Below are 23164 nucleotides of genomic sequence, written 5' to 3'. Positions count from 1 at the left end.
TCGTATACTACAGCATGTCCATGAGCGGCGGCTTTATGCCATCAATCGCATAGCACTTGGCTCTCGCCTCCTTGCAGCTGGCATCCTTGCCGGACAACATGTCCGGCTTCCAACGGAAATAAGGACATTCATACTTCTGGTGGTATTCCATGACGCACATATGCAGATACATAAAGAATGGTCGGCAGGTGTTTTTCAGCAAAGCCTTCGACCCTGGCGTGTTCTTCATTAGATTGAACTCGGTTTGAACTGAATTGGAGTGGAAGGAAAAGTTATCTAACTACAGTGAAGATGGACTATAACCTACCATGTGTGCGACAGTGTTCATAGGACTTTATAAAGTATTCCTTTTCTTTTGGACGTTCCCCGTACAAAGTTTCCGCTTCCAGTTTGACCATCTTCATGTTGAGCGTGTCGCCTTTGCCAATGAATTTGCTCTTCTTGTAGAAGCACTCCACAAAGCACTGTTCAATAATGTGTTACTAGATTATATAATATTCCATTACTTTATACGCACCGACATGAACTTCATCAGTTTGCCCACATCCTCATCATCGGCATCTGGCATTTTGGCCGAGTGAATCGCCATGCACTTTAGCATATTGGGATTGTCGCCCATGAAAAAGTCCGAGCAGCAGCCATTGCGCTGTGTTTGACATTAATCAATTAGATATAATATATTTACTGAGTATATAATTTACCTTCTTGGAGCAGAGTTCTTCTGTCAGCGACTCTACTGGCTCGACTACTTCGCTACTGTCCTCGCCAAGGACCTCACTTAGAGCAGCTGCAATCAGAGCAAGTAAGAGAGCTATTAACTTGTAGCTGCGATGATCCATTGCATTAACTGAAATAGAACGCAATTTAGATAGTGACTTTATAGGTCTCAATTCCGAGAACTTTAAATTATTAATTTGTTTAATTCAATGTTACAGTCTGCTGCTTTATTAACTTCTATTATGTTTAATGAAACGCAGCAGTACTTTTAATGCCTCATTTAATAGTAGAATTCGATGTATATAAAGAGCTGACCATAAGCTAAGAGCTTATACAAACTGAATACCAACATGAAGCTAACTTTATTCATCACTTTCGGATATTTAGTCTGGGTAAGTTTGTGAATCGAATACCATCAAAAATTAAGTTACTTCCTCTTTAGACTGTGGCCAGCGAAATCGACTGCGATCAGGCGGACAATATTAACGAGGGACACATCCATTTGTGCTGCAAGCATCCCGAAGATGAAAATGAGACTGTTGACAGCTGTGCCAAGGAAACGAACTTCAGGATGCCTTCTGCTCAGGATCACAATGTGCTCGACCTAACTGCAGATGGCGCAATATCCGCCACTTGCTTCTCTGATTGTATCCTGAACAAAATGCACTTTATAAAGGATCACAAACTGGACATGGTTGCCATAAAGGCGTACTACGAAAAGAAGTATAGTCATGATGCCGAGTATGCTAGTGAAATGATCAATGCCTTTGATCATTGTCATGGCACAAGTAAGTTTACTCCTTATTTGATTAGTTTCATAGTAACTTATATTTTTGCTTGCAGCTCAAAGAAAAGAAGCAAACTTCTTGATGAAGCACATGCCGCACAGTTGCAACACCAATTCAAGCGTTATTCTGGGCTGTGTTGTCAAGCAGTTCTTCCATAATTGTCCAAGTAGTCGTTGGGCTCAGACTCAGGAATGCAAGGATGCTTTAGAGTTCAGCAAGAGTTGTCCAGATGCATTTGCTTCACTCTAAATAAAAACATTATTTGCGACCTAATAAAACAAGCAGTCCAGAAATAATCTTTTTTTAAGTATTTGCTAACTTCTTTGTTGTTTACGATATTTAGCGAAATTTTGTAATGTCTTCAAGTCACATTCAATAAAATTGGAATAAGTGTTGTTCGCAAACGTTATTCTCATCGCATATCATTTATGTTTATATGAACAGTCAAATGAACTTTGCCAATCAACTCAGATTTGATGCTGATCAAAAATATATATACTCTATTAGGTTGAAGATAACTTCTTCAGCTAGTGACGTAGATTAAAACAAAATTATATATAAAGTGAAAATATTTACGTTTAAATATTATATATATTTATACTAAAACAATTTATTGAAAATACTTATCTTATCTTCCTCTGATTAGCGTTAGGTAGAAATAAAATATAAGTTCTTTGTATGATTACCAAACATATACGAACATTGAGATATTTCTGCAACTGTTTATTGAATATTATCTCCCTTCGTTTTGGCATTCTATACATTACGAGTATGTGATTCATGCGGCTTGATACCATCAATTTCGTAGCATTTATTTCTGGCCTGTCTGCAGGCCGTACTTTCATCTGATTTGCCATTCTTCTGCCAACGAAAATAGGGACATTCGTTCTTCTTGTGATATTCCATGAAACAAACGTGTATGAGTGAAAAGAATGGTCTACACATGGGCTTAAGTGCTGCCTTAGCTGGTGGTGAAGCCATCAACATATTGTATTGCTCAGACACTTAAAGAGGCAAAATAAAAGAAAGTTTATCGACAATAATTATCAAGCACATAAAACTTACCTATTGGCTGACATTTCTCATAGGTGGCCACAAAGTATTCCTTTTCCTTAGGTTGCTCTGCATACAGATTCTCTGCTTCCAGTTGGACCATCTTCATGTTGAGCGTATTGTTCTTACCAATGAACTTGTTCTTCTTATAAAAACACTCTACGAAGCACTGGTAGATAATAGTTACGAATAACATGTCGTATACTTGATGTGATATTTGAAATACAAACCGAGAAGAACTTCAACACTTTGAGGGAATCTTGACTGCCAGCTGGTATTTTATCCGCATGGATTGTCAAACATTTTATTATAGACGGACTATCGCCTATAAACAAATCTGAACAGCAACCATCACGCTATTTAAAATAAGGGAATGTTTTATATAGTAAATATATTATTTTCTTTTACAAGTTTTCTTAATCAGGAATAAATTTTATTTGATTGATGTGCTTGATTTTAGAGATTGGACTTTTTCAGCGCATTATCTGTAATTGGATTTCATTTTAGTTTACCTTTTGAGAGCAGCTTTCTTCAGTCAGAGACCCTATTGGCAAAAGTCCTTTTTCATTATCCTGGCCAAACACTTTGCCGGCTACAAGCAAGCAAAGAAGTATTGTGTTTGCTATGCATCTGCTCTGATCCATTGCTTAGTGAATTATTGGAATTGATTTGAAAGCGCATTAACTTCTCTAGAGATTTTTATAGCCTTGATGTTGCCATTAAAATTTTGTATATTTTTCGCCCTATTTCTCTTTAACAGCTAATTGTGTAATTAGTTGATAGGTGAAACCTAATGCACGCCGACAATTAAATGGGTCATTTGTTAATAATAATTGAAGTAATTAGGTTTAATTTATAAAATGGACAAAGAGAAATGCGATATTGCAAATTTATAATTATTTAAATGCATTTGCCTAAATAGAGTGGAGGGGAGAAGTTCTATATGGAAAGGATATTTAAGCTTTAGATGCTTTAAAAGTTTTGCATGTGTTACAACTGCACTATCAAGTCAATCCACATAATAATAATAGTAAAGAGGAATTCTTTGGCTATACAGCACCAAAGAATTCCTCTTTACTTTAACGAATAACCAAGACCTACAAATATGTGTAATACTTTGAAGTAATACTTTGAAAAAAAAAACAATATCAATGACTTCATCTACTTTGCAGCTAGTTAAAAAGTACCTTTGAATACTGTATTTCTTTGCAAAAGTTAATTGTTACCTAAAAGTACATCAACGTTAATTGCATAATTTCATATCAAAACTCTGTGTTAATATATTATTTTTAAATATGATATTTTTTTCTATCAATCGCTTGTTCAATACTTCTTTCTGAAACCCCTTAAAATTATCCAATTTTCAATAAAAAAATATTTCTTTAATGGATTGCTGTTTTCTTCGTTTAATTCAACAATTAAATAATCAAATTTCACATTGTGGTCAGGACATCCTTGCACTTCTTGGAGAAGGCCAAGGTCTCCACACACTCGGTTGTGTTGGACCAACGATTCCGGGGACAGTTGTGGAAAAACCGATGGATGACGCAGGCCAGGACCACGCTTGGCATCGGTTTGCAGCTGTAAGCGCTGCTGCTAAAAGCCTTGACAATGGAGGTGGACAAGAACTCAGCAGTGGCATCCTCGGCTGTCAATGGAGACGCTTTAGCAGCTAATCATGAAGTCATACTATAACTTACATTTAGAGTGGCATAGATTAAAGGCGGAAATCATTTCCTTGACATATTCGGGATCCTCTTTGTAGGTACTCTGATAGTGATTCCGCACAGCTGTCATGTTCAGCTTGTCGTTGTCCATGAAATTGTAATGATCGAACACACACTTGGCAAAACAGGTGCCAGTCATCACATGATCCACGGTCAGATCCTCGATAGCCTCTTCGTCGCGTGAGGGCAGCTTGAACTTGGTCTGCTTGGCGCACTGTTCGGTGACATCGTTGTGACCATCGGGATGCTTACAGCAGTAGTGAATGTGATCCTCATGGATGCGTTCCACGTCCCGGCAATGGACACGTATCGCTGTCGAGGATTTCTTGCTCTGTGTGGGAATTGAAATTATTAAAGGAAGCAATTGAGCCGCATCGATATGACTCACCACCAGGAGCAGCAACTGAGTCAGACCAAGCCATAGAATTGATACTTTCATCGTGATGACAGCTTCTGGAATTCAAACGCTAAAAGCGTTGTGCCCTTTATAAGGTCGGGGCTGCTCATAACCCGCATCACACAATTGTGAAGCTTAAATGAGCTATGAAATGGACAGACGTTAATTTATTGCACGCTCAACCTGACAACCAAGTCGATGAGACTAACCAGGGAGGGTTGAAGCGCAGTTGGACTTGAGTTATTGGGTTGCTATGACGCCCCGAGTGTTGTTTCCTTTTTTTTTAATTTTTCGCTGTTGTTTTCAGTGTGCTCTAAGTTGTTCGCTTAATTAGTCAACTGCTGGCCTTTGAAATTTGATAAGCGGCTTATCGAGAAACACTTAAGATGGGAAAAAAGGGCAAAGGAAAGGGTAACAAGTTGGCCAAGATGTCCGAGGAGGAGAGGGCCAGATATCTGCAAATGCGCGCTGATGCCGAAGAGGAAACGAGACGTCGCAAAATGCAGCTGATTGCACTCTACATGAAGGTAATAACTCCAAGAGCAGCGACATCTTTCAGTTAATTTTAATTAGATTACTATTCTTAATCTATATACTAGAATAAACTGAAGCGCGAAGATGCTTTTTGTCGACTAAATATGGCCAAAATCAATCAAGAATGGCGCAGCATCTTGCGCCAAGTGAAAATTCAAGATCTACGCCGTGAGATTGTTGATGTGGAGCAGTTCTTTAAAGAGGCATTAAAGCGCAAGGATCAAGTTATTCAGCGGCTGATTGGCGACATCAATTCCACCGAAGACATGTACGCTAATCTGCAGCAGTCGCACATGGAGAACATAGACAAGATCATAGGTGAGTAGAATATAAAAAATGTTTATATATTATATTAATACTAGTTATTTTAAATCATATTTTATTTATTATTGAATATTTAGTATGTTTTTTCCCCTTGACAGATTTTTAATCATATTATTTCTATTTATAAAAGTGAAATATTTTAAAATTTAATGCTTTCATGAATTTTTGAGTAGTATGATTATTATTATATTTAATATTTTGCAATAGAAATCATATTATTGTGCTGCTACAGAAACTAGGATTAAGATTAAAATATATTTAAATTGCGTTAAAATTACTATAAAACTTGTGTAACAAACCCTTACATCAATGCAGAGCTACATCGCAGTCGCATTGAGTTCTTCAGGCATATCTATGAGGATGACAAGCGAGCGGTGCTCAAGGAGTGGGATGAGGACTCGAACGTGTTCAGGAGCATGCAAACCGAGAAGCAGCAGCAGCTGGAGTGCGTTTTCTACCAGGTGGAGGAGACAACGGACAAGGCGGTGAAGGACAATCACGAACGCTACTTGGATCGTGTCGAGGATCTAAAGAGTGGAGTAAGTTTTAGTTAAAGAGTAGACTGCTGTGTTCCTCCCAGTCATCGCACTGCGCCTTCGCGTACTCCGACATGCACTTGATCAGCTCACGAGCTTGGCTGCACTTATTATTATTATTGTAGCGAGATTGATCCAGATAGCGAAAGCATTGCTGCACCGTGTCCATGTAGAAGTTGCGTAGGTTGCGATCCCGGAGATCCTTGGTCAGCAAGTAACTGACCTTGCGGCGATCCGGCTGTCCATTGGCATCAACCTGAAGTAGGGATGAGATTAGAGATTAGAGATTGCTTGGCTAACTCGCACTTACCATGTTCAACTCCTCGAAGAAACACTGTGCCACACAGGCACCCATCTCTCCTTCCATCGTATTGTTGTTCCCTCTGTTATTGCTGTTGTTGTGCTCGTTGTGTTTCACGCTGCGTTGCCAGCGATTGCCATAGGTTTGTCCTTGCTGTCCTAGTCCCTCTTGTCCTTGTCTGTAATCCTGGTCATAGGAACCATCGAAATTGTAGCGCTGATTGTCATAGCGACGTTCGCCTTCGTTCTGACTTTGGCTGCCACGTTGCATGCAACTACGCACTGTCCTTTTCATCTCCTCCTCGCTGCCGCCATCCTGGGAGCGACACTTTAAGCTCAGCGTGCCACAGCCAAAGCTAAGCAAAATGAGCAGCAATAGACGCATCTCTAGCAACTGTTTGGCACACGTTGCATGCCACAGCCTCTTTATAGCCAGCTGCAGTTGACACTTTAATAGCTCTTCCACTTGATTGACACACAATAGTTAGACAGAGTTTTTCATGTTCACATTTTTTGTGACATTTCAGATGCAATTGAAGCTTGAGCAGATCACGGGCAAGGGCGAGTCCAAACTGGAGGCGCTGTGGGAGGAATATCAATCAGTGCTCGCCGGCTATGGCAAGCACATCGAAGGTTTCTACTCGGAGTATGTTGATCTGAAGCAGCGCGACGAGGAGAGCGCTCAACAGATCAGCCAACAAAGCTATGAGATTGAGCATCTGATTGAACAGCTATCCAATCTGCGACTGCTCTCGGAGGAACAGCAGATAAAGCAGCAGGCACAGCTGGAGCATCGACAGAGTATCAAGCAGCAACTCATCGAACGCTTTCGGGAATTGCGCACCTGTGTGGACAAGGAACTCGAGGAGGAGCACAAGCTCTTCAAGCTGCTTTCCGTGGAGAGTTACGATGTCATTGAGGTGATTGTCTCAGCAAGTGTACAATTGATGTCTGCTAACATATTTATTGTTGTTTTTCTTTGGTAGACTCTCAAGGGCATTCTCGTCAAGGGGGAAACTTTGTCCCAGCTGACACGCATCTGCGCCAAGATGGAAACGACGCGGGAGAAAATGTTCATGCTGCCGCAGCTGTCGCGTGAGATCATTGAGATACGTGAGGTGCAGTCGCCTGCAGAAGAAGATGCCGTCAGCGATCCTCTCAAGGTGAGAATAGAAATGGGTCTATTTAAATATCACACAATTACAAGGAAATATAACAAAGTTGAGAATGCAATAACATATTCGAGAAGTCATTTAAAATAAATCTAAAATCTAGTCTTGAAACATTTTAAGTTTCTTCTATTTACTTTTATCTAAAATGCTTTAAGAACAACCTTTTTAAATCTTTAAGTTATTTTACAGTATTCATATGTACATACATATGTATGTTAATGTCTTGCATTTTTTCTATTAGCTTTGTTATTAGAAAACTCAGCCTCTTATTTCTTAGATACTATCTCTTGAGCTTTTTCAAGATGAGAAACCTTATATACCATACATATATAGATTGATAATTGTTTTACTTTTAATTTACATCTTTTTCCTGCTGACATGATTGATGTTTGACCCTACCACAGGAAGAAATGGCTATGCTACCACAGATGGAGACCTTCTGGCGACGTGTCAACAATGTGGCAGTCGATGTGGCCTGCCTGAAGCAGCAGAAGCGCCAGCTGGAGGCAACCAATGCGCAGTTGAAGGCGCAGCTGCAGGAGTATCTGATCAATCTAAACATCAGTAACGGCTCCAATAGCCACATTCAAGGATATCTGTCCAAGCGACCCAAGAGCATGTCTGTGGATCGCGTCACTCAGTTGAGACTGCAGCCAAAGCAGGTGAAGAGCGCCATGGCCACAGCTGGCGGTAGACGTCCTCTGCAACAATCTAGGGGACAGGAGGACTACGTGCCCACGTGTGAGGCACGGATCTCGAGCTCAATGCGATCTCGTAGCTTAATGCGGAGCAGACCACAGTTGGCCAAGATCGAAATTAGAACTCAGTTTGCATAGTTTTTGATGTAAAGTCCCAAAAAGTCAATCCAATCAGATTATACATAAATTTACCGGAATAATATTGCAGAAACTTTTGGATTTTTCTTTTGAAATACTTAGTTATTAGACGAAAATGCAAAGTTCCCGGAATATTATAAAACGGCTGGCGATCGGTCGCTGTCCACCGCCCGCACTTGGCAGAATGCCCGTTCAAGACGCGGCACCGCAGAATGGACGAATTTTTGTTCATGCCCGGCTAGCGAATTGTTGCCGTAAGTTATATACCCGATTATTTGGCCGGAGCCGTGAAACTGTATTAATGCAGGCATTGGCAACGCGACGTCGCAAGTACAACATGTCCTGGCTGAAGACAGCTTTACGGCTCAAAGTACCCGATGCCGCTGCTTGCACCGCAGCCGCAACCATAACCGATACTCTGAGCATGCCGCTCAAGGATTGCCACGAACTGCAGCCACAGTCCATATGCGCCGCTTCCCCGCCCGATTTGACCCGCAATTATTATACGCAATCGGGTAAAAAATACAGGCGCCCCTCTAGCTTGTATAACAAGGTGCGCATTCAAAGTCTGGTAATCAGAGCAAAAGCTCTATGAATTCAAAAATAAATTCGTTGTAGTAATATAATAGTCTGGGACGCGAATCAATAAATTGAACATTGAATTCTAATAGAAAATTATTTATTTTTGCCTGTGTTTGGCCAGATCGTTTGAATTACATGCGTAGTGTTGCCACATCGCTAAAACCAGTCATATTTAGTATATTTGCTGGTATGTTTTTCGTTGTGGGCCCGACTGCGCGTTCCATGTCCACATTGTTCCGCAGTTTTCCACAGACACAACCCACAATACAAGTCGCTTACACGAAAATTAAATGAAAAACATAGAATAGTGTCGCGTTTAATTAATAAAACTTAACTGGAGCTACTGCATAACAAATCGCACAAATTAAAAGCTATGGGCAAGTGAATAAAACGTCAAGCAAAGCCCGCATTTCGGGTTGTAAAAATCGGATGTGTTTTTTACATCTGTATCTGTATCCAGCGAGACCAAAGTGTGTGTGTGTACATATGTATCTATGTAAGTGTAAGTGCATGTGGTTGTGAATGTGGATGTATGCATGCGGATGTATGTACGCTACGCACTGTTATAGATACAACAACAAGCCAGGCAGCCAAGCAAAGCAGAAGGCAAAGGCAGGCGCTGCCAGTAGTTGTCAGTTGGCAGTTGGAACGGCAACGGGAATAGGAATGGGAATGTGAATGGGAACGGTGAACAGCAGCAGGAGCGTGTTCTTGTTCTTGTAAAATTCCCAAAAAGAAATTTCATTTGGAAAATGCGGAAATGAGGCTGAGAAAGAGAAACAACCCCGAAAACGCAAAACGAAATATGTACATAAGACTCTTCTAAAAGGCAAAAACAACAAGCAAAACGAACAGAAGATACATATTTACACGAGAATCGTTACAAATTCGGTTTTTAGTTCGTAATTAAAAAAACGAAAAATAATAATCCACCAGGAATTGAACAAACAAATAAAAAAATAAGATACGAAATCATTGGTGAAGAAAGTGTGAGAAAACGAAGTGAACAACAAAAAAAACGAAAAGAAAAAGAACCCATCAAATTCAAAAGCTGTGCTGCATTTGGATTGTAAATTTGGTGTTTTTTTGGAGCACGCCGTCGCCGTAGGCGCTCGTTCTTTGCTTGTGCGACGCGAGATAAACATAAAGAGAGATAAATACAGAAATAAAATTAATGGAAAAAGCATAGACACATATATATAATTTTATTAGTGCTCTGTGCTGTGTTGTGTGGCGCTTATCTCTCTATCTCTATCTGCATATGTCGTCATTTGTCGCCTTCGCCTTCGATTTTCATTTCGATTTGTGTTTCGGTTTCGGTTTGGAGTTCTTTTGGTTGTTGTTGGCGCAAATGTAACGGTAACTGGAGCAGCCGACGAATAATTTTCAATAATGTGCCCAACGAATTACAAAAGATAAAAAGACTAAAGGCGAACAACGTGCACTTCCAATAGGAAGAATAACAAAAACAACAACAATAAAAACAACTGCAAAACGGAGACTGAAAAAAAGGTTTGTAGTAGAATGACAAGTCTTTGTGTTGCGAGCACTGCCACGCCTCCCACCTGCTTAAATGTGTGTGTGAGAGTGTTGTGTGCGTGAATGTATGTGAGTGTGTGTATGCTCTTGTGTATTGCACTTCATTTAAGCTTTGTTGACTAACAGCTGCCACATTCTTTGCCATTATTTGCATTTGTACATTAGCCAAGCAAACGCTCTAAAAATGATTGCCCCCTCTCACCACTGCGCCATATAAATATAAATCGTATCTGCATTTATATATATTTATCCACATCGACATACGACATCTGGAGCACTAACTATAATCATCCAGCATCCAGCATTGAACATACAACATAAAATGCCCAGCAGCAGCGGCAGACTGCGGCTTCTACTGCTGCTGACGCTAACGCTGGCAGCGCTGCCAGCAGCCAAAGGTAAAGCGACCGCATTTCCAACTCGCCCAATTCAGTTTGATATAACCCATATCATTATGTTTACTTATAGCGCAATATCAATCACCACGCATCATCGAACATCCCACCGATCTGGTGGTCAAGAAGAATGAGCCCGCAACGCTCAACTGCAAGGTGGAGGGCAAGCCGGAACCCTCCGTGGAGTGGTTCAAGGTATAAACTAAATCTATACCATATAATCTATATTGCTTACTCACATATTGGGCTTTGCTCTCTAGGATGGTGAACCCGTCAACACAAATGAAAAGAAATCGCATCGAGTGCTGTTCAAAGATGGAGCTTTATTCTTCTATCGCACCATGCAGAGCAAGAAGGAGCAGGACGGCGGCGAGTATTGGTGTGTGGCCAAAAACCACGTGGGCAAAGCCGTCAGTCGACATGCCTCGCTCCAAATTGCTGGTAAGACACAACTTGTTTACCCACTGCCGTCTGCACTCTGCAGTCTGAAGTTGTTTTTTGGGCCATGTTTTGACACCTCTTACTTTGCAGTTTTGCGCGACGATTTTCGCGTGGAGCCCAAAGATACGCGCGTCGCCAAAGGCGAGACGGCGCTGCTCGAGTGTGGGCCGCCCAAAGGCATTCCAGAGCCAACGATAGTCTGGACAAAGGCAAGTTTCAATACACTCGCTTATTTTGTGCCAATTTCTAACTAGTCTTTTGTCTTTAGAATAACGTGCCACTGGATGATCTGAATACAAAGCCATTTGGAACCAATTCGCGTGTTCGCATCGTGGATGGCGGCAATCTGCTGATCAGCAATGTGGAGCCCATCGATGAGGGCAACTACAAGTGCATTGCACAGAATCTGTTGGGCTCACGCGAGTCCGGCTACGCCAAACTGATCGTACAGATCAAACCGTTCTTCATGAAGGAGCCCAAAGATCTCACATTGGTCTATGGCCAAACAGCAACGTTCCACTGCTCAGTGGGCGGTGATCCGCCGCCAAAGGTGCTCTGGAAGAAGGAGGAGGGCAATATACCAGTTTCGCGTGCACGTATTTTGCACGACGAGAAGAGTCTTGAACTGTCGAACATCACGCCTAACGATGAGGGCACCTACGTCTGTGAGGCGCACAACAATGTGGGCCAGATCAGTGCCAGAGCCACACTCACTGTCCACGGTAGGATTTGGCTATCAATTACTTTTTGAAGATAACTTGTTAATTTCAAAATTTCCTTTTTAACAGCGCCGCCAAGTTTTTCGAAGCGACCCACGAACACCAAAGTGGGCCTCAATGGCCAAGTACAGCTGCCTTGCGTGGCCACGGGCAATCCACCACCATCTGTCTTCTGGACCAAAGAAGGCGTCTCCACGCTCATGTTTCCCAATACTTCGCATGGACGGCAACAGATCTCAGCAGAGGGCACGTTGCAAATCAGCGATGTGCAGCAGGACGACGAGGGCTTCTATGTGTGTTCCGCATTCAGTGTAGTCGACTCTTCAACAGTGCGCATCTATCTGCAGGTCAGCAGTGTGGATGAACGCCCACCGCCCATCATACAAATTGGACCCACCAATCAAACACTGTCCAAGGGCTCCGTGGCAACAATGCCATGTCGGGCCACAGGAAATCCTTCGCCTCGTGTTAAATGGTTCCACGATGGCTACGCTGTGCAGAACGACAATCGCCACAGTATTGTGCAGGGCAGCTCACTGAGAGTGGATGGTAAGTTATACTTTGTAAAACTACTCCGACCGACTCTAATGTTTGTTCAATTCTTTACAGATTTGCAGCTCGGTGATGCTGGTCTTTATACGTGCACTGCATCCTCGGAACGTGGTGAAACCTCCTGGTCAGCTGCCTTGGCGGTTAGTTTGCGGCTATCTTCAGCTACATTTATTCTTATACTAATTGGGAATGTTGTTGTTTAGGTGGAGAAGAGCAGCTCGGCAACTCTACATCGGGTGGCGGATCCTAGCACTTATCCCGCGCCACCCGGCACACCAAAAGTGATCAATGTAACACGTTCCAGCATCTCCCTGCGCTGGGGAAAGAGCCAAGAGAAGCCTGGCGCTGTTGGTCCCATAATAGGGTAAGCAGAAGAGGCTTTAAAATTTATAAACATAAAATAATAAACTATCATTTACCTTTACTTAGTTACACTGTGGAGTACTTTAGTCCTGATCTGCAAACTGGTTGGGTTGTCGCTGCTCATCGTGTGCCAGACACTCAAGTCACCGTAAGTGCAACTCAATGCTCCTTAGAATCTTTTTATTAAACTACTCTATTCAATTACTTTACAGATCTCAGATCTCACTTCTGCCACCTCGTATGTGTTTCTGGTGCGCGCTGAGAACACTCAGGGCGTCTCTGTGCCATCGGGTCTATCGAATGCGATTAAAACGCTAGGCGAGGACTTTGATGCTATGCCCTCAAATGAGCTCTCCGCTGCACGGACACTACTAACCGGAAAGGTAAAGATTTCATTATAAATACAGTAACTTCAGAAGCTAATAATGTATTGTATCTGATAGGTTGTGGAGTTAATAGATGCCTCTGCCATCAATGCCAGCGCTGTGCGCTTAGATTGGATGCTGCATGTTAGCGCCAGCGAGAAGTTTGTTGAGGTGAGTTTACATTTCTTGCAAATTGAATGCTTGCTTTAATTCCGAATCTCTTTTTTAGGGTCTACACATACGTTATAGGGACGCATCATCGCATTCAACACAGTATAAGGTCATCACAGTGCTGGAGCCTTCGTCGGAGTCCCATGTGATTGGCAATCTGCGCAAATATACAAAATATGAATTCTTTTTGACGCCCTTCTATGAAACTATCGAAGGACAGCCGAGTAACTCCAAGATGACCACAACCTACGAGGATGGTAAGCATTAATCATAATTATAAGTCAAAGCTCTCTGCTAATCTGTGTATTCTTTAGTTCCTTCTGCTCCACCGGATAACATACAGATTGGCATGTATAATTTAACCGCTGGCTGGGTACGCTGGACACCGCCGCCTGCACAGCATCACAATGGCAATCTATATGGCTATAAGATTGAGGTTAGCGCTGGCAACACTATGAAGGTGCTGGCTAACATGACGCTCAATGCAACGACCACATCGGTGCTGCTAAACAATCTGACCACCACAGCAGTCTATAGCGTGCGCCTCAATGCCTTTACCAAGGCTGGAGATGGACCCTACTCCAAACCCGTAAGTGTTAACGCTACCTGAACTCTGTAGACTTTTACTCACTCATGTGTTTTTTTACAGAAATCACTTTATATGGATCCCACCTACCATGTGCATCCGCCGCGTGCTCATCCAAGCGGCACACACGATGGGCGCCATGAGACGGGAAATGAGTTTACCTATCAGACCAATGGCATGGCCAATACAGAACCCAACAATGCCAATCCCACGACGCATCGCAAAACCACGAGCTATTTGCATGGCACCTGGTTGATGACGCTGGTGATCATTGTGCTGCTAATTGTTGTGGTTGTCACGGCAACAGCGATGGTTTACTTTAAGCGTCGCCATCAAATGACCAAGGAGTTGGGACATCTAAGTGGTAAGCAAAACGTCTTTATTGTCAAATATATATTATAACTTATTCTATAATTTCTGCAGTGGTGAGCGCCAATGAGATTACCGCACTAAACATCAACAGCAAGGAGAGTTTGTGGATAGATCGCGGGTGGCGTACGACTGACACGGACAAGGACTCGGGTTTAAGCGAATCAAAGTTGTTATCGCACGTGAATAGCAGTCAATCCAACTACAACAACTCCGATGGCGGCACCGACTACGCTGAAGTGGACACACGCAATCTAACCACCTTCTACAACTGTCGGAAGGTGCGTTCAATTGAATTCCGTTTCTATTTCTCCTGCTAACGTGATTCGAATGCATTTCAGAGTCCTGATAACCCCACACCATATGCCACAACCATGATCATTGGCACCTCGTCGAGTGAAACCTGCACCAAGGCCACATCCCTGAGTGCGGACAAGGACTCGGGAACACATTCACCCTACTCGGATGCATTTACAGCACAAGGCGCCGCAGCTGTGGCTGCTGCTGCGGCCAGCAACAAGTCCAACTACTTGCAGTATCCCACAGACACAATAAACTGGTCAGAGTTTCTGCCACCACCACCAGAGCATCCACCGCCATTGTCCTCCAACTATGGCTATACCCAGGGCTCACCCGAATCGTCACGCAAGAGCTCCAAGAGCGGCGGCTCCGGCATCTCCACCAACCAAAGGTTAGTTTGCTCGACTGTAGTGCCAGCAAAACGAAATCAAATTTTGATTGGCCTCCTTTTGTTTGCAGCATTCTAAACGCTTCCATTCACAGCAGCTCGTCGGGCGGCTTCTCCGCTTGGGGCGTCTCGCCGCAATGCGCCGTTGGCTGTCCCCCGGAGAATCTATACAGCAATCCACTGAGCAGCGTGGGCGGTAGTCAGAGTCGTTACCAGATCACACCCACCAGCCAGCATCCGCCACCATTGCCGCCGTACTTTGCCACAGCCGGAGCTGGCGACATGGCTGCCCGCAACATACATATCCATTATCCCACGCAACGACACGCGGTCAGCGAGTATCAGGCTGGCCTGAATGCGGCGCGTTGCGCCAACAATAATCGCGCCTGCAACAGTTGTGATGCCTTGGCATCGCCAATGCAACCACCGCCATTGCCACCGCCAGCCGAGGGCTGGTATCAACCTGTGGGACTGCCTCATGGCAGTCAAATGCCATCGACCGCCTCCAGTCATCAGATCTATCAATGCTCCTCCGAGTGCTCGGACAACTCGCGCGCCTCCCACAGTCACAGCAAGCGTCATCATCAACAGCAGCAGCAGCAGCTCCATTCGGACAGCAGTGCTGATCATAGCAGCAGTAAGCGTTCAGGACACCGACGTCCAACTGCACATCATGCCCAGCAACAACAACAACAACAGCAGCAGCAAAACTCCTGCGCAGAGAGCGAGAATGAGAACATGCTGTCCGGTTATGAGATGCATCAACAACGCAATTACACAAGCGACTGCTGCAACAGTTCACGCGAAGGTGACACCTGCTCCTGTAGCGAAGGCTCCTGCCTCTACGCCGAGGCTGGCGATCCCGTGGGACCGGCGGCTCCACGACAAATGACTGCTAAAAATACTTAAATTGGACAAGAGCATATATAAGTATACATACATATATGTAGGGCGAAACGAAACAAACAGTTAATGGATCTTGCGTAGTCTTAATATAGCATCTAGTCGTAACTTTTCATTCATATCGAACTTAGCACACGCGATACTCCACATAGCATTTTATATAGACGACACATCTGTGCATGCAACAGCATATATATAAATAGTATGCATGAACACTTCGACAGAGATCCTCCTACAGACCGAATACGTACTCAGCATACTACACTCGAGAGATAGACAGAGAGAAGTCGACGCAATTAACCGAGACGAACTACAAACAATCAAGGTGCATAGCTCGAATCATAATCAATAATACAAACGAATTTGAGTGCGCACACAGTCCCAAAAGTAAATGTACTTAAGAAGTAAACGCTGTATGAAATGCTTCCACGAATTGATAAACTTGCTATAAACATGAAATACGAAATACGTACTCGAATAGAACTCAAGAACTAAAAACTCACACACACACATAAGAGACATTCACACTTTTGATAACTACAGACGAATAGTTAGAACGAAAGATATATGCAAACATAAAAAGGAACTATATATACATATATAGTACAGATATAGGACATGTATTTGCAATGCTGGCCCTAGTCATAGGCTTGATATAGCATATAGTTAAAACAAAAACCAAAAAGTTACATGTACTCTCAAACTCAACTCTTTCATATCTACGATCACAATCGAGCGTTTTATCCTATGTTCCCTGAATTTGCATTTATATACTACTATATAGAAAAACGTCGTCGTCCGACGATCAACGGCAGTTGCAATGTTTAATGGTTAGTGCTTTTCTATAACAAAGAAAATGAAAAAAAACTACAGTAATACTTCATAAATAACGACTTGACCTAGTGAATAGCGAAACGTACACTTACAACTATATTATTATTAATTAAAACAAAAACAAAACACACATTATATACAATACATGATTAGCTAAAGCCAACCACACTTCGGTGCCATCGAAGCCAACTTCATGCCACACACAAGGGCCACTTGTCCGATCCTCCTCTGATCCTATAGTGTTCCCCTTCTCCTCCTCCTCCGCCGCCCATGTGTGTTGAGCTCTCCACATAACGAACATTACATTTTTACAAGCTTACATTTGAAAAAAGTCTAAAATGTACCTGTGATATATAACCCCATTAAAGTATTTTAATATTATTATTACTATTATGATTTTGTTTTATGTTTATCGTATTGTTTGTAACGATTTTTATTTTCAATTTTTTTCTGTTTGTTGCAACGAAAACAAACGAAACGAAAAAATGGAAAATACGCGGACATTTTTTGGGTGTTTTTTGAGAACAAACATAGCATAATTTAGAACTTAGGCACGTACGACATTAGAAATGCAAAACAAAAAAACAAAAATTATATACAAATATATCAAACAAAAATCCAGTGAAACGCCCCCAACTACACAACTTCGGCTAGCCGAAGACGTCGCACACACTTCTCGGCCATCAAACTTCTATATTTTGATTCCGTGATCGGATTGATAAAATACCCAAAACGGGTAAATCGAGAGTGTGTACGGCTAACAATTCGATTAACGACTAAATGTATTATCCATTTGGACTAAATTCAACGAAATGAATCAAATACTACGCATAAATAATGCAATACATATATATGCAAAACGAATAAATCAACAAAATTAATATGAATTAATTAATGATATAGCATATAGCACATAGAAATCAAAAGAATGCTTTAGCATACAACATGAACAATACCAATTCCTTGCGTGCACCCATCCCCGACACCCCCCAAGAATAATCCTTAAACTACGATGAGGTGCTCATGCATGTACATAAACATTACACTACACAACACACGAAACACTACACTATACTACATAACATACATACATATTTATGCCCCCCTGCCATATATAAATACTATTATTATTGAAGCCAACTTTTGCTTTGAGTTGAACTGCCCTTCCGTAGCATAATGAAGCATAGTTGGATGATTTTGGGTTTTTAATATGAATAATTAGCATCTAGTTATTAACTACGTACATACGAGAGTATTTTAAAGTCATAGCGTAAACGAATTTTAAGATTTAAAACTAAACTAAACTAAAAAAAAAAACGAAAACAACAAATGAAAATGAAAACAAAATCAACACTAATTTCTAGTGCGTATGCCATATGTAAACGAAATTTTTGAGAAAACAAACAAAATAAAAAAAAACTGACATGAAATCTACTTACCATACATAATATATATACATACTATATATACATATAGCATTTAAATTACATAAACAATAAAGGAACATTTTACATATATGTGGATAAATCGTGACTATTTATTGATGGAGATTCATTCTTGTTGATAAAAATTGGGAAATGACTTCAAGGTTTGAAGATTGTCGTTAATTCTTTTCTTTTTTGTGGTCAACATACAGTTTTAAAATGGAGTGTAACCATCTCTGTAATCTTTTTATTTTCACTTCATTAAAATTACGAATCTTTAGCAAATTTTGCTAAATTTAGAAAATACTTGATATATATAACTAACTTTTTGTTATTATATTATAATATTTCTAAAGTTTGCCTTAATTACTTAGCATTTCTGATCCTAACTATTATTCCTAGAATCTTTGAGGCTGCATTCTTTTGATACTTTGTGTGATAAAAACAATTTCATGAGGATTCTTTGTATTCTTAAATCTTTAGTTTATTTCTTTATACTTCTAACTGCAATTATATATTTAACAGCGGGAGACTTTCCTGAAACAGTTCACTCTCACTCTCTCTCTCTCTCTCTCTCTCTCTCTCTCTCTCTCTCTCTCTCTCTCTCTCTCTCTCTCTCTCTCTCTCTCTCTCTCTCTCCTCTAAGTGAACGCCCTTTTTCGCCAGAAATATGTGAGAGCTGCGGAACTTGGCACTTGAGCCGAGAGTGTGCAGTCTCAGTTTTCCGTTTTTCCAAGTGCCAGACAAGTGTCTGAGCTCAAAACTGATCCCTCTTCTTATAGCTTATCTGCTGGGCATCTTCTTTGGCATTTGCAGTTGGGAATTGAGCTGCAATTCGAAATGCTTCTCTATTGTTTTGTGTGAAAGAAAAGAACTGCATTTATGTATAGAGTTCGATTAGAGCTGATCATTTGTAGTTCATGTTCATGCAGGTTCAGCGCCTTAAGCTGGCCTTGACACAATCTATCGTCAAAATCTCCAATCTCGCTGCGATCCGTCACAGTAGTTACAATTTGTTATCAAACTTGCTTAACCCTTAGAGAGCAGGGGCTGCTGCTGTCCATATTTGCTAGAGATCGGTGATGCGGGCAAATACAAATATAAATACAAATTGAAATCAGATAGCGATCAGCATCAATTGGGCTGAGTAGCGGGATCTCTGTTTGAGGATCCCACGGTTCAACGATCTCTCCACAATCATTTGTTAATGTTCATGTTGGAAACTGTAACAAACTTGTATAGCAATTGATTAATTGCTCTATATAGATTAAATATGTATAATTGGAATTATTGTTGTTAAATGACAGCTGAGTGAGAGTTATGCTTCAGTAGAAGACAGTCTTTTAAACGAGTTCTCGCTTCAAAGAGACATTGGATTCACAATAAAGAGTGAGCGAAAAATATAGAGATGATAATAGTAAGTTAGTCATACAAAGATCAAACAAATGTTGCTGGAAATAAATAAATTTATTTAAAATTTTAAAGATAAAAGAATGAATAGATTTTTGAATTCTGTATTATTAGAGATACTCGTATAGACGTAAATACATATATTCAATATAATTATGCTGGCATTGCCACAAAGAACAAATATCTGGATTAAAAGTCAAATATACTAGTAACCATTCTTTTTAATATTAATAAATCTTTTTAAAATATAGATAATTCAAATTAAACTAAAATTTTGTTGGCACTAAAAAAAAACACCATTATGTAGCTATCTACTTATTTCAATAATATATTTACAAAGTGCTTTAATTTTAATTTGTTCTTGAAGAAAATATTTCAACAGATTTGAAACTGGAGAGTTCCATTTTCTAGTTATTCGATTTCAAACTTAATATGTGTAAATAAATAGCAGAAAATAATAAATTGTATGAGTCCAACTGTTTTAAATACGTCTTTATATATTGTATAGCAATTTGTTAACGAATTATGTGTATGTATTTGTTATAAGGTTTCTGGAATGTCGGATTCGCACTGAAATATTCTTCAAATCGATATTAGTATTGTTAGAAAATCGATAGACTAACTTCTCAGTAGAGGAGACTTAACTTCTAACTACAGTCGCCAAATTGATGGTCATTCAAATTGGCCCAATGGCTAATAAAGTTAAGAGTTATTTGGTAGAGAAGAAAACACCTTCGATGAGATAAACACAGTGTTTTGGGGCCCAATAAAGTAATTACTGTGTATGTGAGTGTAATCACTCAGTTCCTTTGCTTAATGTGATGCATACGCGATATAATAATATAGCTAAAAAAAAAAGAATAGAGACATGTCAAGCACATATGCAAAAGTATCTGAAATTGAACGCAGACAATGTATCTGCAACTGGTAGTCAGCAGATGACTTTGTACAATAATTTTTTTGGGAAGAGAGTCTGGCAATGAGGTTGAGATTTGCACTTGCCGCGTGGGATCCTCCTGGGCAACGCCTGCCCACAGATTTTTCATATTTCTATTGCGTTTCGACTGCGACTGCGTCTGCGTGTTGTTGCACCTTTTCCGCAGCCTACCTGTGCAATGCTGTCTTTTGCTTGTGGCAACAACGACAGCAGCAACGGCAGCTAATGATGATCATAGTGTGCAAAACGCACAAAGAGGCAGCCAAAAACCAATCGATTATTATCTGCCGCACTATATTTCTTGTCAGAGAGACAAGATCTCTAGAGAGAGAGAGAGAGAAAGAGGGAGAGACCAACAAATTCCGACGAACAGATTATTTTTTTCGTTGCCAGCGACGCCTTGACACGTTCACGTCCACGTCCAAGTCCAGAGATCGGCCCTGGCCCTGGCCCTTTTGGCCCAACCGGTTTGACAGGTAAACTGCTACAGAGAGAGAGAGTCGACCGAAAGAGAGAGATAGAGAGAGAAGAGTGAGAGAGGGCGAAACAGTCAAGTGAGCTCGGGAGAGCGAAAGAAATTCCGGGACGCACGCCTTGCTTTCGGCAAGGATAATGATAATGCCAGTGACTGTACGAGAGTTTCTCTCGTCTCGCCCTTGCCTTAGACAGAGGCATGAGAAATCAGCGTTCCCCCCACCCCTTGGTTCAACAGGCATTTCGAGGGTGCGGGTGTTTCCATTTGCTAGCAGGTAGCTGCAGATTTTCCCAATCTCATGTCCCTTTTCCATTTTTGATTTTCTCTTGTGTTTTTTTAAGACCTCAACGTCGGCGTTTTCCTTTTTTTAAGGGTCCCGCTGCATCGATGCTAGAGTTTTACCCAACATGTGTGTGCATTGCTTTCCTAGTATCAATAACAATGCGTGGTCCGCTATTGTGGCAAGGCTTTTGTGCATCCCAGCGGGTTTTCGGTTCTCTCTCTCTCTGCGAATGCAAATCGAGCTGCCACAGCCTTTGCCTTTGGGTTTTGCGTTTGTGTTTGTGTGCGGCAACGTTTTGGGAGATATCGTTAATATTTTCTTGGAAACCGGGATTGCTGTGCGTCGCAGTCTCAGCGACAGTCTCGCTACCTGCGAGTCTAACGCAAGATACTCTCAAACATACGCTCTCAGATACAGATACAGCTATACAGATGCACACACACACACACACACTGTGGCACAGATAAAGATACTTGGGCTTGGGCAAGACAGGTACCTGCTACATAGATCGTGCTCGGAATGCATCGCAGCAGCAGCAGCAGCAAACACAAATGCGTCGGAGTTTTTGGCATTAAGCCGTCTATAGAACATGCACACAATATAACCTTAACTATGAACTACAATATGCAGAAACAAATCTCGACGAAAAAACTGGTTGAAAACTATTATATTTAGTTATAGTCCAACTGCGCTATAGAGAACGCCTTTAGAATTACAAATACTTTAATTTTATTATTTACCCATTTACAAACCAACAAATTAAATAAAGTATTTGCAAAATCAACTAAATATGATTCTATTTAATTTATTAATTAAAATTAAAGGGGGAATATCTAATTTTACTAGAATGCTGGCTGCAAAATCATTCAACTCTATCAAGAGAATTATTATTTCATATTTATTATAGAATGGCATTAAAAATAATTTAATCCGATTAGCTGGTACTTCAAATAATTACTGATGTTATTATAAGACATAGAAATTCATATTATTTCTATGTTAAAAAATACGTATAGTTTAACGTATTTTTCAATCTCAAAAACTCTGAATATTTTGTCTTATTATTCTTTTTACTTTATATAGCCATATATTTATTCAAATAAAAATATCTTTAAATATTTCTTCAATGTTTTATTACAAAGAATGTTTTTTTGCATAACTCTAAATTTATTAAAATAAAAAGAACTTTAAGTTAAAAGAAAACCCTTAATTCCATATGTGGCAAAGATCCTATAAGTTGTCTTCATCACAAGACAGCAAAGGGTTTTAGAATAAGGCTAAAGCTTTAAGGGTTGCGTACATTAAACGCAGCAGTAAACAACTTACTTAAATAGCAAATAAACATTCAGCATTCTTTTATTGCCTTGAAGCTATTTTATAAAAATCTGTAATATATTAGGCAATAGTTTATTTATTAGTTTTATTTTTCTTATGAAATTCCTCATAATCTTAGCAGCCTCTCAAAGTCACGCTAAAATCTGACGGGAAACAAGCCAAAGTTGACTCAACGCCCCAGACCAATTGAGAGAGCACGCCATTGCCAAAAGCAAGAGAGAGACGAAGAGAGCGAGAGAGCGTGTGAGTGCGTCTACCTGGCTGCCATTGCTGAATTCAGCTGCCGTGGTTATCTAAGCGTGTGCGTGTGTGTGTAAGCGAGAGAGAGTGTACATTTGTGTGCGTGTGTGTGTGTGTGTGCGGTGGTGTATGGCGCTCATTTAATTTGTCGCTTTGTCGCTCTGCAGCT

The 23164-nt window shown here is 40.9% G+C and overlaps 7 protein-coding genes across 11 annotated transcripts; 3 read left to right on the top strand and 4 right to left on the bottom strand.

The window, feature by feature from the left end:
• Positions 1 to 7: 7 nt before the first annotated feature.
• LOC133840748 (uncharacterized) lies at positions 8 to 919 on the bottom strand. The gene is made up of 4 exons (XM_062272788.1): positions 702 to 919; positions 518 to 646; positions 308 to 464; positions 8 to 249 (listed from the first exon to the last, which is right to left on the bottom strand). The coding sequence occupies exons 1-4, from the start codon at positions 837 to 839 to the stop codon at positions 8 to 10; spliced, it is 666 nt and encodes a 221-aa protein (XP_062128772.1). The 5' UTR covers positions 840 to 919.
• Positions 920 to 995: 76 nt separating this feature from the next.
• On the top strand, positions 996 to 1814 carry LOC133840749 (uncharacterized). Its single transcript, XM_062272790.1, has 3 exons — positions 996 to 1109; positions 1160 to 1505; positions 1561 to 1814. The coding sequence occupies exons 1-3, from the start codon at positions 1068 to 1070 to the stop codon at positions 1752 to 1754; spliced, it is 582 nt and encodes a 193-aa protein (XP_062128774.1). The 5' UTR covers positions 996 to 1067; the 3' UTR covers positions 1755 to 1814.
• Positions 1815 to 2157: 343 nt separating this feature from the next.
• On the bottom strand, positions 2158 to 2745 carry LOC133845612 (uncharacterized). Its single transcript, XM_062280110.1, has 2 exons — positions 2571 to 2745; positions 2158 to 2509 (listed from the first exon to the last, which is right to left on the bottom strand). The coding sequence occupies exons 1-2, from the start codon at positions 2665 to 2667 to the stop codon at positions 2262 to 2264; spliced, it is 345 nt and encodes a 114-aa protein (XP_062136094.1). The 5' UTR covers positions 2668 to 2745; the 3' UTR covers positions 2158 to 2261.
• A 1204-nt stretch (positions 2746 to 3949) lies between these two features.
• LOC133844389 (general odorant-binding protein 68) lies at positions 3950 to 4761 on the bottom strand. Its single transcript, XM_062278342.1, has 3 exons — positions 4674 to 4761; positions 4259 to 4616; positions 3950 to 4206 (listed from the first exon to the last, which is right to left on the bottom strand). Exons 1-3 carry the CDS (start codon positions 4722 to 4724, stop codon positions 3992 to 3994), a joined length of 624 nt encoding a protein of 207 aa, XP_062134326.1. The 5' UTR covers positions 4725 to 4761; the 3' UTR covers positions 3950 to 3991.
• Positions 4762 to 4995: 234 nt separating this feature from the next.
• Positions 4996 to 9059, top strand: LOC133840705 (dynein regulatory complex subunit 2). Its single transcript, XM_062272682.1, has 6 exons — positions 4996 to 5209; positions 5282 to 5534; positions 5856 to 6079; positions 6904 to 7296; positions 7363 to 7539; positions 7953 to 9059. The coding sequence occupies exons 1-6, from the start codon at positions 5069 to 5071 to the stop codon at positions 8382 to 8384; spliced, it is 1620 nt and encodes a 539-aa protein (XP_062128666.1). The 5' UTR covers positions 4996 to 5068; the 3' UTR covers positions 8385 to 9059.
• On the bottom strand, positions 6073 to 6922 carry LOC133840704 (odorant-binding protein 59a). Its single transcript, XM_062272681.1, has 2 exons — positions 6387 to 6922; positions 6073 to 6332 (listed from the first exon to the last, which is right to left on the bottom strand). The coding sequence occupies exons 1-2, from the start codon at positions 6759 to 6761 to the stop codon at positions 6087 to 6089; spliced, it is 621 nt and encodes a 206-aa protein (XP_062128665.1). The 5' UTR covers positions 6762 to 6922; the 3' UTR covers positions 6073 to 6086.
• A 150-nt stretch (positions 9060 to 9209) lies between the features above and the next one.
• On the top strand, positions 9210 to 18254 carry LOC133840703 (protein sax-3). 5 transcript variants are annotated; one of them, XM_062272679.1, is made up of 18 exons: positions 9210 to 10478; positions 10671 to 10903; positions 10974 to 11095; positions 11161 to 11341; positions 11432 to 11550; positions 11610 to 12063; positions 12130 to 12609; positions 12670 to 12752; positions 12816 to 12976; positions 13042 to 13123; positions 13188 to 13358; positions 13419 to 13511; positions 13570 to 13768; positions 13826 to 14100; positions 14161 to 14461; positions 14521 to 14747; positions 14808 to 15157; positions 15253 to 18254. In XM_062272679.1, exons 2-18 carry the CDS (start codon positions 10828 to 10830, stop codon positions 16061 to 16063), a joined length of 4185 nt encoding a protein of 1394 aa, XP_062128663.1. In that variant the 5' UTR covers positions 9210 to 10478; positions 10671 to 10827; the 3' UTR covers positions 16064 to 18254. The 5 variants fall into 5 exon arrangements, with proteins under 5 accessions (XP_062128663.1, XP_062128662.1, XP_062128661.1 ...); XM_062272678.1 differs by having other exon boundaries at positions 15250 to 18254; XM_062272677.1 differs by having other exon boundaries at positions 9211 to 9462; positions 15226 to 18254.
• Positions 18255 to 23164: the final 4910 nt, after the last annotated feature.

The sequence above is a fragment of the Drosophila sulfurigaster genome, chromosome 3, assembly GCF_023558435.1.
Source record: "Drosophila sulfurigaster albostrigata strain 15112-1811.04 chromosome 3, ASM2355843v2, whole genome shotgun sequence".
Taxonomy (NCBI): domain Eukaryota; kingdom Metazoa; phylum Arthropoda; class Insecta; order Diptera; family Drosophilidae; genus Drosophila; species Drosophila sulfurigaster.
Note: the sequence above shows the minus strand (reverse complement) of the source record. Positions and strands in the feature narration are given on the sequence as shown.

Coding starts and splice junctions, on each gene's coding strand:
- LOC133840749 (XM_062272790.1), top strand. CDS start 1,068: ATGAAGCTAACTTTATTCATCACTTTCGGATATTTAGTCTGG. Junction 1,110..1,159: donor CTTTCGGATATTTAGTCTGG/GTAAGTTTGTGA, acceptor CTTCCTCTTTAG/ACTGTGGCCAGCGAAATCGA. Junction 1,506..1,560: donor TGATCATTGTCATGGCACAA/GTAAGTTTACTC, acceptor TTTTGCTTGCAG/CTCAAAGAAAAGAAGCAAAC.
- LOC133845612 (XM_062280110.1), bottom strand. CDS start 2,667: ATGAAGATGGTCCAACTGGAAGCAGAGAATCTGTATGCAGAGCAACCT. Junction 2,510..2,570: donor TGAGAAATGTCAGCCAATAG/GTAAGTTTTATG, acceptor TGCCTCTTTAAG/TGTCTGAGCAATACAATATG.
- LOC133840705 (XM_062272682.1), top strand. CDS start 5,069: ATGGGAAAAAAGGGCAAAGGAAAGGGTAACAAGTTGGCCAAGATGTCC. Junction 6,080..6,903: donor TCGAGGATCTAAAGAGTGGA/GTAAGTTTTAGT, acceptor GTGACATTTCAG/ATGCAATTGAAGCTTGAGCA. Junction 7,297..7,362: donor AGAGTTACGATGTCATTGAG/GTGATTGTCTCA, acceptor TTTCTTTGGTAG/ACTCTCAAGGGCATTCTCGT.
- LOC133840748 (XM_062272788.1), bottom strand. CDS start 839: ATGGATCATCGCAGCTACAAGTTAATAGCTCTCTTACTTGCTCTGATT. Junction 465..517: donor AACTGATGAAGTTCATGTCG/GTGCGTATAAAG, acceptor ATTATTGAACAG/TGCTTTGTGGAGTGCTTCTA. Junction 250..307: donor TGAACACTGTCGCACACATG/GTAGGTTATAGT, acceptor ACTCCAATTCAG/TTCAAACCGAGTTCAATCTA.
- LOC133840703 (XM_062272677.1), top strand. CDS start 10,828: ATGCCCAGCAGCAGCGGCAGACTGCGGCTTCTACTGCTGCTGACGCTA. Junction 13,512..13,569: donor CCAGCGAGAAGTTTGTTGAG/GTGAGTTTACAT, acceptor TCTCTTTTTTAG/GGTCTACACATACGTTATAG. Junction 14,462..14,520: donor GGAGTTGGGACATCTAAGTG/GTAAGCAAAACG, acceptor TAATTTCTGCAG/TGGTGAGCGCCAATGAGATT.
- LOC133844389 (XM_062278342.1), bottom strand. CDS start 4,724: ATGAAAGTATCAATTCTATGGCTTGGTCTGACTCAGTTGCTGCTCCTG. Junction 4,617..4,673: donor CTCAGTTGCTGCTCCTGGTG/GTGAGTCATATC, acceptor ATTCCCACACAG/AGCAAGAAATCCTCGACAGC. Junction 4,207..4,258: donor TAATCTATGCCACTCTAAAT/GTAAGTTATAGT, acceptor CTCCATTGACAG/CCGAGGATGCCACTGCTGAG.
- LOC133840704 (XM_062272681.1), bottom strand. CDS start 6,761: ATGCGTCTATTGCTGCTCATTTTGCTTAGCTTTGGCTGTGGCACGCTG. Junction 6,333..6,386: donor TCTTCGAGGAGTTGAACATG/GTAAGTGCGAGT, acceptor TCCCTACTTCAG/GTTGATGCCAATGGACAGCC.